This window comes from Canis lupus, chromosome 28 (assembly GCF_011100685.1).
Source record: "Canis lupus familiaris isolate Mischka breed German Shepherd chromosome 28, alternate assembly UU_Cfam_GSD_1.0, whole genome shotgun sequence".
In the NCBI taxonomy this organism is placed as follows: domain Eukaryota; kingdom Metazoa; phylum Chordata; class Mammalia; order Carnivora; family Canidae; genus Canis; species Canis lupus.
The window spans coordinates 39,863,405-39,882,176 of NC_049249.1; the positions used below are offsets into that span (position 1 = coordinate 39,863,405).

At 57.5% G+C, this 18,772-nt stretch overlaps 1 protein-coding gene across 1 annotated transcript in view; it reads right to left on the reverse strand.

Annotated features, from left to right (window-relative positions):
• The window catches only part of TCERG1L (transcription elongation regulator 1 like), a 182,843-nt gene that overhangs the window by 18,219 nt on the left and 145,852 nt on the right, over positions 1 to 18,772 (reverse strand). The window contains exons 8-9 of the mRNA XM_038579146.1: positions 18,693 to 18,762; positions 4,336 to 4,471 (exon numbers count right to left, since the gene is read on the reverse strand). Of these exons, the coding sequence (XP_038435074.1) occupies positions 4,336 to 4,471; positions 18,693 to 18,762 (206 nt within the window). The remainder of the gene's footprint in view (positions 1 to 4,335; positions 4,472 to 18,692; positions 18,763 to 18,772) is intronic.

Genomic DNA, 18,772 nt, shown 5'->3' on the forward strand with positions numbered 1-18,772 from the left:
TCTCTTATGAATAAATAAATAAAATATTTAAAAATAAATACATTAATAAAAAATAAACAAAAAATACACTCGGACGTGGGAGCGGTCAACATGCACCAGTCCCCACGAGCCCAGGTGAGCCAGGTGACCCGCAGGTGAGTCCACAGGTGAGCAAGGGACACGTTGACTCCCATCCTTGCCTCCCAGGATGCATGGGGTTTTACTGACTTCAGCTTCTTTCTTCTATTTTGATTGATAAATATAATCTTACTCTGTCTTCCTGCAACACCCTTCACCGATTTACTTTGTGTCTGAGGGTTATTCCCGTTAGGGATGGACGCGCTCCCATCCGGCACTGAGGGTGGGGGGCCCACCGCCCTCCACAAGGGCGTCTTCATCGTCCGAACGCGACCTTCCTCGCTAATGAAACCACCCGAAGGCCGCGGCTGTCAGGGCAGGAAGGAGGAACCACGGCGCGGAAGCCGAGACAGAAACCCGAGGGAAAGAACAACGCGACTCAACGGATAATAAACGTTCACGTTTCCCACTCTCCAGGGCTGGCGGGACACCCTCGGGAGCTCGGAACGGGGCCCCTGGAAGGGTGCGCTGCATGAAAGCGACTTCTTCTTTCTTCTCAAGGTAGTTTGGTGAGACGGCAACGGTCAGAGCCCGTAGGAAGCAACGCTACGCACGCGGCCCAGCCGTCCCCGTGGCCACCGGGTTGTACCCAGAAGAGCAAATTTGGAGAACATGAGACGCGAACGAAAACGCAGGGTTTTGGAATTGACAACGGATGGGATATCGTGACCTCATCCAAAATGTCTGCCAAAGGTTTGTCCTAACACTCAAAAAAAAAAAAAAAAGAAAGAAAGAAAAAGAAAAAAAAATACGCTGAATGAGAGGAGACAGTACAGCGACTCATAAATCCGGCCGAGCCTCACGACATCCACTATGTGGAACAGAACACTTGGCTGAGCCGTGTTCGATTACAGTTGAATCCTGGGTATGGTCTAAGACAAAAATATTTATTATTGATCTTTAAAAATCTGTTCTGAGAAAGAAAGTCTGGAAAGAAATGTACCCACTGATGAAAACACTGCTCTCCTAGGATAGGATTGGGGGTGACTTTTCTTCTTACTTAGTTGGTTTTTTTTGTTTTGTTTTGTTTGTTTGTTTGTTTTTTGCAGATTTTCTTTTAACGCACGTATCACCTGCACAGCACCGCTGCGTGTCAGGAGAGGCGTTCAGCGCCCCCCGCGAGCTCCGCAGAGTTGCCGTTGGAACATGGGGCAGCTCGGCTCCCCAAGGAGCGCGGGGCAGACTGCAGGTGCCTCGTGCCCCCCCCTCCTAGGGCCGTGATGGGTGCTGGCACGTGACGAGGCCCGAGCCTTTCCAGCACAAGTCCTGGCCTCAGTGCCCGCTACAGCTCTAGAGAGGCAGCGCCGTCTGCGTGGCTGAGGGAAGGGGGGACGGGGCCCCGGATGTGACTCACCAGCAAGGGGGGGCCTCAGAAGTGGGGGGGCGAGGTGGCCCCCCTGCTGCAGGGAGAAGGCCTCCCCCGCTGCCCTGTTGGCAGGAAGACCCTAACACCGTTCCTGGACACCGACAGCCTCACGGTGCACCCATCTTAGCGCAGAGAGAGACTGGGATGGCCCGGTGGGCACGAGCATGCGGCCCACGAGTTCCTCTAACGGACTCGGACCCAGACTCTGTGAGGCTCACCTGTGTAGCAGCCACAGTGCCAGCCGGTCTCCCCGAGGCCGCCTGCCCACGGAGGGACCACAGAGACACAGCAGGTGCAGAGCCCGGAGTCCCCCGACCGAGACCCCGGGTCTCCGAAGCTCCTTCTTCCCTGGCCCCTGGGAAAGCCATGCCCGGTTCTGAGGGATACGTGGCGGGAGGAAGAAGTTGCCAATAAAATGTTTCTCCTACATTTATCCAAATAGGCGGGATCACATTAATAATCTGCTATTCAATTAACCGCCCCCTGCCTGGCTGAGGGTTGCTTCATTTTGTTTTGTTTTCCAAAAAGCCCTATTGTGGATTGTATAGTAAAACAAAATAAAAATAAAACCTCTCTTGAGCCATCAGATACACACTACAAAACCACAAAACCCAAGGCTCCTTCCCCGATCCGTAATCCCCGTGGAACACCCCAAACCGTGCCCGTCTCAAACTACCAGAAGCCCGCAGGACCTTCGCTCCATCATTCTGTAAGTACATGAATTTCTGGACTGAAGTATTGAACAAATGCAATAAAAAAAAATCTTATTAATCACTCAGTTGGTGAAAAAAGTGACCTTTCTGTGCCTCGTTTTTAAGCGACTAGAAATCTTATGGGCTTAGCCATCAAATTCTCTTGAGCATGAATAACTTATAAAATCTGCTGGCATATTTTATAAAGTCAAAAAGTCATAAATGGTGGCATTGCTTTATGACATCAGAAGTAAATTCGGATTGATCTTTCCCAGTCACGCACCGCGTGTGGGCTCCTTCTAATCCTCCTAAGGTAGGGGTTCAGGCTTCACCCCAGACTCTTTCTCCCAGGGGAAGCTCACAACGCCGGGCTAGCGCTTTACGTTTCTGTGCTCCTTTTGCTGATTCTCATCTACATACGATTCTCCCAGGGAAGAATCTAAGAATCAAAGAGAGTCACCCACCTGGATGAGGCAAGAATGTGCTGAAAATCTCATTATTGAAACCGCTCAACCAGGGCCACGGGGATAAATTCAAGAAACCATACAAACCCGGCGCGGCGGCCGCCCTGGGAGGGGAAGGTGGGTGTCTCGGGAAGCCCTAGGCTCCCAGGGGTGGTTAGTCTGAGGCTGGTGAGCTGGGCCTGCTCGGTTTCCAAGACAAAGAGCTGGGCGAGGCGGGCATCACGACGATGAAACGAATGCTCGCTGCTGCTTCTCAAAGGCCCCTCATGCCATCCTGCCTCCCGCCGCCTGATTCAGCTGGAACCGACTGGCCGGGTCGATGCAAACTCTCAGATGTGCACAGGGACAGAGAAGCCCCTGCGTGTCCATCAGCGCCTCCCGAGAGCGACACAAACCTCAGAAGCCACCACGCCAGTGGCTCTCCAGGGCAGAAGCAGCCTGTCCCGGCGATTGTGTGGGGAGAGGAACATGCTCTATCCTGCCTCAGACCCGTCCTGCCGCGGCCTGGTGCCAGCGTGAGTGCAGAGCAAGGGAGGGGGCCCGGCAGGTGCTTCGGCAGAGCAGCCCCCTTGTGGCGGGCTCTGGGGACCCCCTGCCCCCACCCCCGGTGGCACGGCCCAGGGCGTGAAGCACATCATCCGTGTGCACAGACAGCCCTGCGTGGGGTCCTTCCGGCACCTCTGCGTTACCCGGCATCGCTGTTAACCTAGGCCTCGCACGCTGCTTTGCACGTTCGAGGTCACGCCTCTACTTTCCCTCCCAGCCCCTCACGGCGGGGGCTGCATCTCATCTACAAGCAGAGAACGAGATACAGTGATGCTCACGGCGCAAAGGAGGAGAGCGCTCCCACTCGGGACCACCTCCGTCCCGCCTACAAGAGCATCTCGGTGGCCCTGCGCCCCCAGGGCTCCCGCCAGCCCGCCTCGGGGGCACCTGCTGGACCCCCTGCCCTGGGGCGGGTGGGCTCCTCCTGACACCTGGCCTTCAGCGGCCGCTGCACCTGCTCCGGGAGAGCTCGGCCCAGGGCGCCGGGGAGGGGAGGCAGCTCACGGCCCAGGGCATTGGCTCGAGTTCCCAAGGTCGCTGCGGCGTTCGGTACGATCCACACCGAGGCTCCCGCTACGGCCTCTGTTCAGCCTCATTTTGTGAGGAAATCCTACTGGGCTCTCCCAGCTGCCTCACCTTATGCCCCAAAGGCCAAAGCTGGAAATAAAAGTCACTGGAAAGGGATTTGAGTTTCTAAAATATTTTCCTCCTAAGCTCAAAAGGAGGTTCAGAAGTCAACTCTCATCCTAATCTTATTAAACTACTTGAACTGATTGCAGGTGCGCGAGTCCCGGCTTGACGGAGCCGAGCACAGGGGACGCCCCTCCGGGAGGCAGGGACCCAACACCCAGCCGCGGCACGGGCAGCAAGCGCATCCCCACAGAGGCTTCCTGTGCGCCGTCCAGTCTGGGGACCGTCCCTCCCCCATCCTGCTGCGTCTCAGGAGCCTGCAGGCCCAGACGGGGACAGGCCCCCGGCGACAGGAAGCGGGGGCCCTTCTCATCATGCTGCCTCGGCCCCAAATCACCTGGCACCCGAATTTCACTCAGCCGCATCCCGGGAGCTCAGGAAGGAGCGTGTCCCCGGGCCGCGGGGACCGTGCCTCCGTGACCGGCTCGGGGGAGAGCCGCTGCGTGTGCCGGGTCCTTACCCCTCGCTCCAGCAGCATGTCTCGGAAGTGGGTCACCCGCTCCTCCAGCGGCAGGAGGATCTGCGGCGGCGGCGTCTTGATGCTCTTGGCCTCTCCTTCCGTCTCCTCTGGCCCAGGACTCACGTGGCCTTCTGTCCTTTGGGGCACAAGACACGGAGAGTTAAATGTGCCCCCGGAGACCATCTGCAACCCCCGACGACCCTTCAGGTGACACTTTTAGAGGCGAAACGGGAACCTTAAGGCCAGGTGCCCGCAGCCCCACGACGGCGGTGAGTTTTGCTCCTGGACGCAGACTGATTGTTGGGTTTGGGGTGGGGCAGAGACGAGGCCCTGACCCAGGGAGTGAAGGGAGCGGTGGGCGCGCCAGGGCCGGACGGGCCACTGGAGTCCCCCGCACTGCCTGGACCCCGCTGTCCAAGGAGGTAAAGGGCTGAGCTTTTCCATTTGAGCAAATCACTGGAGCCCACTTCCGGGTCTGCTTCTGGCATTTTGCTTTGTTTTAGGGAGGCCTTTGTTTTGGACAAATGCAGGAAGACAATGACGCGAGACTGTGCCATCAACATTCCAGAGACAGAAATGCTGTCCTGGGGTCTAACCCAACAGGGAGCTGTCAGTGACCACAGGGCGACAGGGACCCCGCCCCAGGCCGTCGGTGCAGGGAAAGGTACAGAGTGGGGACCCCCCCCAGAAAGCCCTAGAGCTGGTGGCTGCACCCAGGCCCAGACACAGCGGGGAAGCATCAGGAACAGGAGCCCGGGGGCACCCGGTGGCCCCACAAGCCACCCTAACCAGCCTGGCGGCCCTCTGACCAAGCCTCAGCTTGGCGCCCGGCCTTCTGTCACCGGCCGCCCGCTTGACCGCTCCCTCTCACCTGCCCACCCTCTTCCAGCAGCACTTGGGCACCTGCTTCTAAATCACTTCAGTGTTTGCTGCTGGAAGATGCTCAGCCACCTGCAGACACAGGTGCTCCCGGGACAACTCCTCCTCCCTGACGTGGCCCGCGGGGCAGCAGGCCCTCCAGCCGCCACCCCTGTCCCCCTGTCACAGTCCATGCTCAGCCCCGAGGACAGAGTCCACGTACACGCACCGGCCTGGGGACAGCACACTCTGGCCCTGTGGACCCCTCTGCTGGGCCTCTGCCTGGCCCAGCCCTGCTCCTCACCTCCCCATAGTCAGGTCCCCCGGCCCGTGACACCAGCAAAGAGAGGGGCAAATCTGTTGTGTCCTCAGACCCCCAGTTTCAGAGAACCTTCACTTTCTGATGGCACTGGGGTCGGGTCAGCTGGCAACTGCAAAGGGAAGTCCCTGCAAAGCACCATGACGTGGCCTCCTGCATGCCCACCAACGCCCCGAGGTCTTGGAGACGCAGAAAGAGCAGAGAACACGCACCTAAAGAGCACGGTGCATCCCTGCTTCTTTGCAAAACCAGCCTCACCCTGGGAATTGGGTGAACGTCAGTCAGGCCACACGCATCGGGGCTTCCTGACACAGGGGCGGCACAGTGCTCCCACCCAGGGCGATGATGCTCCCGGGGGATGGTGCTCCCCAGGGACGTCTCATGGTGTCTGCAGACACATGCACAGGTTGTCACCACCGTGGAGGTGCTACTGGCACATGGAGACGTAGAGACCAGAGATGCTGCAAATGCCCCACACGGGGGATTATTCGCCACGTGTGTGCAATCCCTGCATGTGGGGTGGGGGGAGGCAGGCCCGTCCAAGGTCATACCCTCACTTCAGTGCCAGGACCAAGCCGGTCCTGCCTCCTGACACCTGCTTTTCCCCCCACTGTCCATCCAGGGCTCCGTGGAAATCCATCAGTCACCAACTCTAGGATGAGCTGAGAACAGGCAACGTCCTCCAGCACCCACCAGGGGTGCAGCATGGATTAGCCCAGCCTGATACAAAATGTACAAAGGAATAAAAAAGAAAAAAAAAAAAGAAAAACCAACAAAAACGTTTGCTCAGCCCATTAGGGACCCTTATTTATAGACCAGCGATTTGAGGAGGACTTACATTCTTTGCTTCTTGTGTGATTATGTGGAATTTCACCAGAAGAAAATCACCAGTGGATTTGCAATTGTATCACATTCCAGAGGGTATAATTAGGATTTCTTTGTCATAAATTTTCATTAGTTAAAAATAGAAGTGTGGAAACAAGACCTGTATTGTTGTAACTTGAAATAAGATTAATGGGAACGGCACAAGCTCAGCGATGATCACGTATTATAGCTCATTCAACACAGTGTTCCGTCCCGAGCTCCTGGATGCCTTCCAGGATGTGAAGCCCTCAGTTCAATTATAATTGGTCAAAAGTAAATGCAAACTTGCTAAATATATTTTTAATATTCTTATGGCTGAGTGAGTTGGGTGCCTTCAACAAAAAAAGCAAATTCTAGTACCTTCAATAAAGCTAGCTCAGGCCCCCAACGACCAAGGATGCCAAGCAGCATCCCCGAGGGCACAGTAATTGGTGCCCACGAGTCGTGCCAGCTGTGTGGGGGGAAAGGCCCCTCATCTGGCAACAGCTTTACCGCATGGCACATGCCTCGCCAGGTAGACACCCGGCTTCGGGAGATTTTTTGGGTCAAGCGCACAAGCTGAAACGGGCTCCGTCTGGCCCAACCTTTCCCCCAGAGCAGGGTCCCCAAGGCCGGGCTGCAGCGCTGGGGTCCCTTTGCTTCCGGAGACAGCATGCTCCCCGGCTCCCATCTCCCATCCTTTTGGGGACATTATGGGGGCCACCCCGTGCCTGGAGCAGAGCAGCTATTTGCCCCCATTCCATCCCTCACCCCAGCACTCTGGCCGCTCCTGAGCCTGAACAGCTGAACCGCCGATGGCCTGTGTGCAGGTGCACGTGTGGGTCCGTCCCGGTTGCTCACTATCATACGGGGTTTTCTGACTTTGCCCATGTGCACAGGGCAGCAGATTATTTGGTAAAATTCACTAGACCCCCACTCAGGGCAACTGGGTGGTGGACACAGCACATCTAGGTGCTAGTTGCCTTTTTTTTTGGACGACAGCATTTAATTCGTTTATCTGAGGCTGAGGGAACGGGGGCTGCCGGGGTTGGCACATCTGCTGTGCCCAGAGGTCCGCTCTCAGACGCCCAGACACCCCTCTCTCCACCTCCCGAATCCTTCCACGGAGAGGAGGGGAGAGAGCTGGAGAGATTCGGGAGGCAACGTTGTCTTCACAGCAGGTGCACGCTAGGGGGTACGTGTCCCAGCCGTCTGCAGCGCCTGCCTGCTGACCCCGTACCGATGCAGCAGTGGGTCATCATCGTGCCACCACGTGTGCAAGCTCACACCACGGAGCTGGACGCAGCAAGGCCCAAGCCTCTGTTTGCACCAGTGCAGGAGGTCCGTGCACCTCAGAGTGCCCAGGTGGGGCGACCATACGCCCCCCTCGCCGAGGTGTGAGGATTCAGTGCATCCCTCCGAGCGCCCTCCTCCCTCCTTGCCCTCCCTCCCCCCACCCAACCCTATCAGTCGAGAGGCTGCACAGAAACAGAAGGGTGGTCTGTAAGCACCGCTCCAACGCGGAGCGAGAGGGGAGGAGGTCAGAGCGGCTCAGGCCGAGGCGAGCGACCATCGGCTGCCAAGACGCCGGGTGCGAGCGAGCGCCTGGGCCCGCGGAGAAACCACGCGCGGCTCTCCTGGCGGAGCGCAAAGTGCTTCGAGCCTCCTTGGGGACCGCCTGCTGCCAAATCTTGGGCAAACGACGGAAGCCCTCTGGACCCGGTTTCGGCACAACACGCGGTTTGGCCGAGCCGATGTTGGAACGCCTCCGCGCTGCCGCCTGTGCCGCAGCCGTGCTCCTGTTCTTCCGTCCCGTTGACAAACGTCTCGATTCCACCATCGGCTCATCAGCTCTGCCCCCGACCTTGCAGGTCCTGGAGGTGTGAGAAGCAGGCCTCCCGCCTCTTCATCCAGCTTGCTCCTAAGTCCTTCGGCGGGAAGACCGTCGTCTGGCCACCCCAGCCCCGCCCGCAGGCGACACCTCGGTCTCCCAGGCGGGCGACAGGCGGGCGGCCATGGGGCTGGCGGTGGCGGCGGTGCCCGCGTCTGCATGTGCCTCGGCCACCACCCGGGGCCCCCACCGATGGCCGCCTGGGCCCTGTCGGGCCTGCTCAGGGACCGCCCTCTGTCCCGCCCTGCCCTTGGGTCCGCGTCCCTGGCGGAGGACAACCCGGGCGGCTTTGCTGCCTCAGCATCACTGTCTGCAGCCGGAGAGGCCTGGGGGCCACCGTGTGCCGGGCGCCCCCCAACCACCCACAGGATGACCACGACTGTTGGGCCTCTGTCCCTGCTTCCTCGGAGGACTTCCCGAGCCACGGGGCTGTCCTTGGTCAGGATCCTCTTTTGGCCATGCCTGAGCTCATGTTACGAGGTGACACAGGGTGAGCCTGGCCATGTGGCCAGAGGGCCGGAGCCGTCGGAACCCTCAGGAAGGCGGGGGCTGAGTACTGAGAGGGGACTCAGTCCCTCCCTCCCGGGCACTGACTCTGACACAAATGCGGGGCACCGGGGCTGGGGGCGCTTCCCAGCTGGTGGGCCCGCTGGGGTCCAGGCCAGGGGGACAGGGGCCTGGGCGCTCGGGATGCTTCCGGGGCTCACCCTTGGCCTCTCTTCCATCTGACTGTTCCCGGGTCGCACCCTTTATGATAAAACCGTAGTCTTCAGGATTCGCACTCTCCGGAGTGCGGGGGTCATTCTCGCAAATCACCAAACCTCGAGGGAGGTTATGAGAAGCTGGATTTCCGGCCAAGTCAGACAGGAGTGGGGATGGCTGGGGATCCCGCCTTCTGCTGGCGCCTGGAGCGGAGGCAGTGTTGCTGGGACTGGCCACCCACCCGGGGGTCTGCGCCAACTCGGGGCAGTTACCCTCAGAGGAGAGCCGCAGGACGCAGGTCAGAGCGCTGCCCGAGGGCAGGCACCATCGGGTTCCTGTGCCCTCCAGCAGCGGGGGTGCCTGGGGGCCTGCTGTGCAAGCCCGGGCGCAGGGCAGGCCGTGCTCCTGAGCCCCCATGTCCTTCCCGGTGGCCGTGCCCCCTCCCAGGCAGCGCTCCACCACGATCGCCAATGGGGTCTGTCCAAGGCTGACAGGACGCATCTGTCCCCGGCCTGCCTGGCTCGGCGGCTCAGCAGCAACCTCCGGTGTCCCTGGGTCTGCGGAGGCAGCATCCAGGTCTCAGCCCTCATCTTCTCATGGTGTCCCCCCCCCATGTGCGTTTGTGTCCAAATGTCCCCTCCCAGAAGGACACCACTCATTGGACTAGGGCACACCCTAATGACCTCATCCGAACGAATTGCATCTGCAACCATCTATCTCCAAATTAGGCCCCGTTCTGAGGTTCTGGGGCTAGGACTCCTGCGTCAGAGTGGGGGCGGGCCACACGATTAAACCCATAACCACGTCCCTCCTCACCGGGCGAGCAAGTGCCACATCCTCAAGGGTTGTCCAGGTTTGGTCAACATGAGAAGTAAGAGGCTCGAAATCAGGAGCCCGAGGTCTCCCCGGGTGTGACCAGTGGGGCCGACGTGTCCAGCCCGACCCAGGAGCGCTGCAGCAACCTCATGCTCCCAGGAGTGACCGACCACCTGGGTCATGGGCTTTCATTCTAGAACATCCACAATGGTTTGTGCAGAGAAGTATCACCTCGTCCAGGACACGGGTCCAGTTGCCCACAGGGCGGCGGCGCACCCCGCAGTCCAGGCCATATCCCTGTGCTGGTGGCCCCAAGCTGCAAACCTTCCCTACTCTCTTCCAGCCACAGCCCTGCCACTCCGTCCTGGTAGGAGGGCCACATGTCTCCTCAGGTCCTCATTCCACCAACCTGGCCCACCGGCCCCGTCCTCACGGCTCCCTCACCCCTGTGCTTCCTCTTCACACCTGCTCCTCCTGGCCCTGTCCACACACAGGCTCAGCTTGGCTTCGTCGGGTCACCTGGCCGTTCCCCCGGCAGGACATGCCCTACCCTCTGCACTCAGACTGTGGGGTTCCTGCACCAGGAGGGCCGGACACGCGATGCTTCCATCAGGGCCACTCCTGGGTCTGCCTCTACGGCTGCCGGGCAAGTCCCTGAAGGCCGCCTCGGGCTCGTTGACGGGTCCTTCTCCAGCACCAGGCACTATGCTTGGGGCTCAGGAGGCCGTAGATAAATTGTTGGCTTAGATTTTGTGGCTGTTTGTTCCTTGTGATTTCCTTGGAGACACATTAAAGTGCAGTGCAGCTCCAGGTCCCACTCTCTAAAGAGGACAGGCGTCACGGTGTTTGGACGTCTTTCCTGCAGCCACGGATGGTGCCTTTCTGGGCTGTTCCTCCAGATTTCGTCCTGGACATAATTAGCACGTTCTTGCAAGCCTTCCGAATGCATGGCTGTTCCCACTGAAGGGTTGTCAAAGGAATCTATAAAAAGGTGTTTCTGGGTGGCCCAGTGGCTCAGCGGTTTAGCATCACCTTTGGCCCAGGGTGTGATCCCGGGGACCCTGGGATCGAGTCCCACGTCAGGCTCCCTGCATGGAGCCTGCTTCTCCCTCTGCCTATTTCTCTGCCTCTCTCTCTCTGTCTCTCTCTCTCTCTCTCTTCGTGTGTCTTTCATGAATAAATAAATAAAATATGTTTTTTTAAAAAGGTGTTTCTGTAAATGTGCTGTGGTTTGGTATCCACTGCTCTGGACCATGTGACATCGCTGAGAGCAACATGCCAGGACCCAAGGAAAACTGGACCCCTGTCATGGCTCAGGGTAACTGTCTTCTGGATTTTCATTAACCTCTTCGAGCTCCATAATCCTTATCCTCAAAGTGGGAAGAGGAAAGAGGGGGAGGAAGAGGAGGAGAAGTAGGGGTGGAAGGAGGGGAGGTAGAGGGGGAAGAGGAGGGGAGATCTGCATTGTAGGGATGATGCAGGAGGCAGAGTGTTGGGCATGAACAGTTTGATCTCTACAGACTTCTCTTTGAACTTGCACTTTCATGCAAATGTACTATATTTTCAAGAAAGTCTCATTTCATGATTTTTTTCCTCTATAAAGTTCAAATTACAATAAACTTCCCACTTAATACTTTTTGTAAGAATTATTTTTTTAAGATTTTATTTATTTATCCATGAGATGCACAGAGAGAGAGGCAGAGACACAGGCAGAGGGAGACGCAGGCTCCATGCAGGGAGCCCGATGCGGGACTCAATCCTTGAACTCCAGGATCATGCCCTGGGCCGAAGGCAGATGCTTAACCACTGAGCCACCCAAGCGTCCCATTTTTTGTAAGAATTAAATGGAGTAATATGAACACCTGGTATTTGCTGACATTCTGTGTGTAAAACCCTGTCCTCCTACTTGGTGTCACTTCATTCAATCCTTGTCATAGCCCTATATGGCAGCCTCAGCTATAATCCCCATCTTACAGATGGGAAAACAGATGGTGCATATAAAGTACTTAGCACAATATACTGATGATGATGGTGGTGATGATTATGGTGGGGGTGATGGTGATGATGGTGATGATGGTGGTGGGGGTGATGGTAATGATGGTGGTGGTGGTGGTGATGGTGACAATATAGTGATGATGGTGGTGGTGGTGGTCCTGGTGGTGGTGGTGATGATGGTGGTGATGATGGTGATGATGGTGATGGTAGGGGTGATGCTGATGGTGATGGTGGTGGTCCTGGTGGTGGTGGTAATGATGGTGGTGATGGTGGTGGTGGTTGTGGTGATGATGGTGACAATATAGTGATGATGGTGGTGGTGGTGGTCCTGGTGGTGGTGGTGATGATGGTGGTGATGATGGTGGTGGGGGTGATGGGTGATGATGGTGGTGGTGGTGGTGATGGTGACAATATAGTGATGATGGCGGTGGTGCTGGTGCTGGTGGTGGTGGTGGTTACATGCTAATGGTGGTGATGATGCTGATGATCTTTCACCTTCCACGTCTCCGGCAGCCTGTGACCATCCAACCCTCCCAACACTGACATCCAGCTCCCTGCTTGGCGAGGTGATGCCTCATCTTTTATTTGATGTAATGGATGGGGAGAACTTGTTCTTTCTCCTGGCAGAGAAAGCTGGGAATTTATCATCAAAATACCGCCAGCCTATAACTCCAGTGTTAGACACAATATGAAATTCTGCAGGAATCAAAGTCTCTGTGAATCTCTGCCTTGTGGGGCCTCAGACATTCTATCACGTATTTATAACAAATGGCTTTTGGATGAGGTGAACTTTGAAAGATCTGTATTCGGTAGTTTTTTAGGCCTGACACTGCAGTGTGGGAGCTGCCTCTGGCCGCTGTCGGAAGACCGGCACATCGATTAGGGGTGGGCAGGGACACAGGGTCTGCCTGGAGAGGTAGGACTTGGGCTCCAGGCTGGGGCCTGGGCTTCCGGGCTCTTGGGTGCCCATCCCAGGACCTCAGTGCTCCCCGGCCATCTCACTGACCCCCGACCAGCTGGCAGACCTGTGCTGCCTGCCCTGCTCTCCTCACTTCTGCAGTTTTGGCCTGACCCCACCCTCTGGTCCTGATGACACCTTCCCAGAAGGGGCCTGGGGATCACCCCGGCTGCGCCGAGGCCCGCAGACCTCCCCATGGTGGTGTGATCCATCCCTCCACGCCTTCCTGTGCGCACACGTGTCAACTACGAGCCAGACCCCACGCGCTGCTCCTCGCCCGCGCCCCCCCACACCCGCACCAGTGTCCGGCCACCCGGAAAATGCGTTTCCACTTTACAAGCTGAGGTGATTTCAGAAATCCCGACTGTAACGGAGCCACTGCGAGCAGGTTTCTGACATTTGGGGGGTCACTCCCAGGGGGGAAACAGCCGCCGACACTTCCCACTCTGGGAGTCCCGGGTGCCGCGGCTGGTGGGACGGAGACGGACCTGGCGGAGGAACCTCCCCGGACTCCGTTTAAAAGGGAGAGTTTCTAACATCCGGCATTTGGAGAAGAGGCAGACATGGAAACTGTCTTCTCAAATCAGAGAGGATCTCCGGGGACAGTCCCCAGGTCGCAGCCGAGCAGGTGGTGGACGGCCCTCAGCGTGGAGGGCAGCGCCCCGCGTCCCGGGAAGGCCAGGCCCCTGCCTCCCCTCGGCCTGGCCTGGCCTGGCCCCGGGAGGCCCCAGGGCTTCGCAGCGGTGCGGGGACCGGTCACGTCTCCGCCAGCCGCTCCGTGGGTTCCTCTTCCCCTGTGACCGTGGCCGCCCTTACTGCCCCGTGTCCACAAGCCTCCTGGGAATCCGCCGGCGGCTCTCCCGCTGCACGCGACTTGGACGGGCCTCAGGTCTGGTGCCCGCAGGACTGGGTGACACAGACGCTGGGCCGTCCCCTCCAGGGCAGGAGCTCAGAGCAACAACAGCAGCCCCTCCTGTCCTGCAGGGACCCCGGGCCAGGCCAGATGCCCAGGAACGGCCCAGAACCGGCCACCCTGCCCGGCCCCGGGGCCAAGGCGAGGGGCTGCAGCTCAGTTGTGGTTCATCATAGGCCAGTTCAGGGGTAGAGGGTAGAGGGTAGAGGGGTGACACAGGGACGTGGAGCAGGATGGTGACCTTCCACGACCACAACCTGCCCCAGGGTGCCCTCCAACCCTCCCGGCCGAGAGGAAACTCTGGTCCGTCCAGTGGTGCTGCATCACCGTGTCTGGGAAGCTGGGATCGTGTGACACGCCGTCCACACTCCCTTCTCTGGGGCCAGAGTTCCCGGGTACAGGAAGTGACCTCCAGCTGGCGATGTGTCCCTGGGGCCCACGCAGTGGGTGGCAGTGGACGTTTGCTCAATGCGAGCCCGCAGGAGAAGGCGATCCGCGGGGGAGAGCGGGGCTGGGTTACGATCTGGGCACGTGGCCCCTTGTCTCTTCATCTCCTCTGTCTGCCTTCCCAGGGCCACGGCCTTTCCCAGAAGGCCCAAGGCTCACGCCCATCGCTTGCCTTTGCCCAGAGACGCAGAAGGAGGCTTTCTCTCCGTCTTCCACGGCTGGCTCTCTCCATATGTGGGCTCAACGTGGGACAGTCCCAGGGGTAGAGTCTGTGAAACTTCCACATTTAACAGTAGGCATTTTTGGTCTTTCAGATAGTGATTTGTTGCTGCTGCTGCTGCTGTTGTTGTTCTAGATAGATTTTCTCAGCATTAGGTTCCCCCAGGTGAGCTGCAGAACTGCAGGCAGACAGGTCACAACCTCGTGACCCGGCCTTGTCCATGCCCTGCTCAGGACATGCCCTGGCCGCTGTGGTTTGTCAAGAGAAGAATATGCAGGACATCCTTGGGGGAAGTAGAAAAACGACAGGGTTCTTCCTAAGGATTCTATCCTTGCTGAGGTCTCCAGCCTAAGCTGCATTCCGACCCCAGCAAAACACCCCGCTCGACACGAAGATTTTACAGTAAAAAGTCAGCTTTACCACTTACATCCAAAGCCACCAACTGGGCATCCCCCAAACCCACAAAATCCAAAACCTTCAAATGTAGAGATAAACAATGTCCCAAGCCCAGATCCTTTTGGTCACGCACAGGACAGGGAATCTATGCCAAAGCCACGGGGCTCATCGTCGCGGAAGGAGCAAGGCCACTCTCTCATGCTCCAGGAAGCCATCAGGTCGGAGGAACCTCCCAGCCTAGCAACTGGCCAAAGCTGGCTCCCCCTGGGAGGTCTAGGAGCCAAACGTGTCGCTGACAATCTCTTCTCTAATGTGTCTGGCAGATCATTTCATCCCAATTTCTAAACTAAATCACTGGCTTTTGCTGAATCCTTCAAATAGTTCAGTTCAATTATTTGCAATAAATCCCAAGTTCTTAAAATAGACCGCACGTGTGACGAGCAAGTGTGAACCAAGAAAAGACGGCACATCGGGAAATTGGCAGTACCTCTGGGCACCGCACAAAACGCAAAGAAGCAATCAATGTTCCGGGCCCCGGGGGGAGGTGGGCTCAGGTATCATGAACGGGTTTCAAGCTACTCGAGGTGGTGCTCGCCAGCTCGTTTAAAATATCCTAGCAATTTGAAAGCTTGTCATTGGGACATATTTCTCTTCCCATGAAATTCCCAGGGGATTTTAGGAAAAGCATCGTTTAGACTTGAATCACTTGATCAATTGATCTCATCCGATCTGCGGAAGAGTGTGCAGAACGTCCATGAGAGGTGCCAGGGTCCGAGAGAAATGCAACGTCCAAAGGGAGCATGCGGCAATTTCCCTTTCTTCCCAAACATGGTTGCTAGTGAGTCACACGTTTACGGGCTTCTGGATGAGGAAAAATTCTATTATTCATAGAAAAAAAGGTAGGTCAAAGGTATTGATGTCAGCCAGTCCTCTGGAGGCCCGTTCTCTTACCATCTAAGCCAGGATCCACTAATTAAAGATACACAAAAGAGGTTAGGAGCTTGAGAAGAGCCTGAATTTATTGATCATAACCTTCTAGAAGACGAACATGATGCCGCGCTGATCATCGGCCCGGGGCGATGAGCTCTGAGCAACCCCACGGAGATCTGGCTGCGGGGTGGGGGTGGGGGCGTTTGGAAAAACCAGCACAAGAGTGAGGCTTCGGAAGAGAGCAGGAGGTTTGTGCGAAGGGCTCAGAGATGACTGAGCAGAACGGTGGAACATTCTGGAACATTCTAGATCCCCAGTCTGGCTGCACCGCAGCAGGGGGAGCAGTGCCGTCCAGGGCTCCGTGGGAGAGCAGAGCCGCCCCGACAGCGGCGCCCACGGCCCGGGCCGGGGTCTGCGGGTGGGAAGCAGAGCAGCTCTACCCATCGCCCCCGCGTCGGCTCCCGAGCCGCCGCTCAATCACGGAAGCCCCTCACTCGGTTCACACGCAAACTAACGTTCTGACGTCTCTTAAATGCCAACTGATGGGAAGTCAAGGCCAGTCCTGTGGGAAAATGAGTGAAATCGGGCCACGCAGGCAGATGGCCCAGCTGCTCCGGATCCAGCCCAGCGTCTCCTCCAGCACGAGCTCAACAGCATCCTTCGGCGGCTACATTTCCGCATTTCTGGTGCCTCAGGAAGCGCGTCTGGTTTTTGAGATTCTAGATGCATTTATCCAAAGACGGACAGAGGCAGGCTTGGCAGATGCCCATGGTCTGGACATAAAGAGGTGACACTTTACCCTCTTTCCTGGAGCCCCTGTCCCATCGAAGGCACACAGCGTCCATCCTCTGTGGCACATGCAGGTGTCCTTTGACGCCCAAAAGTGACCTTCTAAAGAGAAGGTGGGACCCCAGCACCACAGGGAGCCTCAGGCCCGGCCCAGCGGCAGCCTGGGTCCCCACCACCCCGGGGGGGACAGCTCCCTCTCCTAGGGAGGACAGTGCTCACCCTTCCCTGTATTGTTTCTGGAATGTTCTGTGGTGTCTGCTTGTTATCAGTTAAGATTACAATATACCCGGGCCCCCGTCTGCAGAATGATTTCTGGAGGGGGTGCACAGAGGAAAGGCCTGGAGGCAGTGAAATGAGGGGACCCGAAGCCACTCAGGGAGAACTCTGCAGGTTTGTGCCTCCACGCTCGTCCGTCTGTCGTCTGTCACAGACAAGAGGCCCATCCCGGCGGGGTCAGGCGCCAGGTGCCCGCTGCCCGGAGCCGGGGTCGGGGGGCTTGCTCTCTCTCCCACCATCCTTTCTCAGGACGCCCCCCAGACGGGCTGAGGATGCCGGCTGGGCATGGGCTCTGAGGCAAGGTGCATTTTCCTTCATTACTGTGCAGAGGTGTCACTGCGGGACGCTTGCTTCTTCTAAGAAAACTTTTTTTTTGGTATGTAAAAATAATATTGAGACTGTATTTTTAAGACTTTACACAACATAGGGTTAAAGAATAATTGGGTGACATAGGGGCGCCTGGCTGGCTCCGTCGATGAAGCTCACGAATCTTGATCTCGGGGCTGTGAGTTGAAGCCCAAGATGGATGTAGAGATTTGTTTGTTTAAAAATAAAATCTTTTAAAAAATATAAAAATACAAAAGCACACAAAGAATAATCGGGGGACATAAAAAAAAACGGTGACAGGGCGATGGTTTTAACCAGAACAAATAAATCGATGACATGAGGTCTGATTTTTTTTTCAGATTTGCAGCGTACGGTTTATCTTTGCTGCTTTGAGGATCACACTTCCCATGTGTGATGCTATTTTTTAAAATGCCCATTTTTACAAGCCGGCAGTGGAATCCTAGCCAACGCCTTCCCCCGTCGTCCTCGCCCCCGCAGCCCGCCGACCCGACCCCCTCCTCGAGCCCTCGTGCCCGTCATGGGCCTCTTCCTTGCACCGCTTCTGCCGTCCGCAGAGCCTGCCGATGTCCTGACTTTCAGAGAGGCTTCAAACGTGAGGCTGTGCTGAACTGGGGCAGAGGACGGGGTGGGCTGCCACTGTACCACCTGCCTCCTGAACGCGCTCTGGGTTCTTAGGCACATTTTTTTTTTTATGAAAGAGATTTTTATTTAAGAGATGAGAGAGAGAGAGAGCAAGCAGGAGTGGGAGGGACAGGGAGAGGGAGAGAGAGAATCACAAGCCGACTCCACGCTCAGCGCAGAGCCTGACGCGGGGCTCGATGTCAGGACCCTGAGATCACAACCTGAGCCGAAATCGAGCCAGACGCCTACTGACTGCACCACCTGGGCACCCTCAAGGCACATATTTTAAGCAGAACATACCCACGAGGGCTTCTGTGCCGGAGACGGCTGCCCAGCACCCCAGCCAGGCCCTCGGCCCCCGGCCAGGGAGCCTAGACACTCGGATCCCAAATTTACCCCTTTGTGTAGGACTCAGGAGGAAAGAAGCCCCAGCACGTGGCCTGCAGGACGGGCTAACGGCGGGTCCGGCCACGGGGGCTGCCGCCACACCCAGAGGGCAACAGGCACGGAGGGCTGTGCACTCGAGGAGCGTGACTGTAGTCTCGCAGCGCCTCCCCCTCCCTCGCAGTCCCTGTCACCCCAAGCTGCCTTTGGGAGCTCCTGCCATCTCGCGCAGACGGGAGATCAGCAGTCAGGGTGGAATTACTTTGCCCAACCTCACAAAGCAAAAGCAGGAGGCACCCAACTCCAACCCAAGAGCTGCCCAAAGCAAACCCATGGCCTCACCCATCCCATGGCCCCCCTGGCACCCCGACGGCTCCATGCATGGGGCTGAGCACATGGGCACCAGGGAGGCCCAGTGCAGGCCAGACGCGGTCCAACATCCACGTGCCCGGGAGCCACTGAGACACCTGCCCATGGAGGCCCGGGGCCCCCAGAGCAGTCAGTGAGACGGGACCTGAGGCCTCCCGCCGTCTGCCTGGTGGTTCGATCTGTTCTGCGCTCCGTCAGTAGAGTCAAGCGATCCCCTCTCCTTCTACACCACATAACTGTCTGCTACGGAAAGTCACCGGCGCAAAAGGCCTTGTCACCTACCGGTTCCTCTTGGTTCTCAGGCTGCGGTCTCCCCTGCCGTCCTCAGACCGTGACCCGTCGCTGTGGTTGGCTGGAAGAGA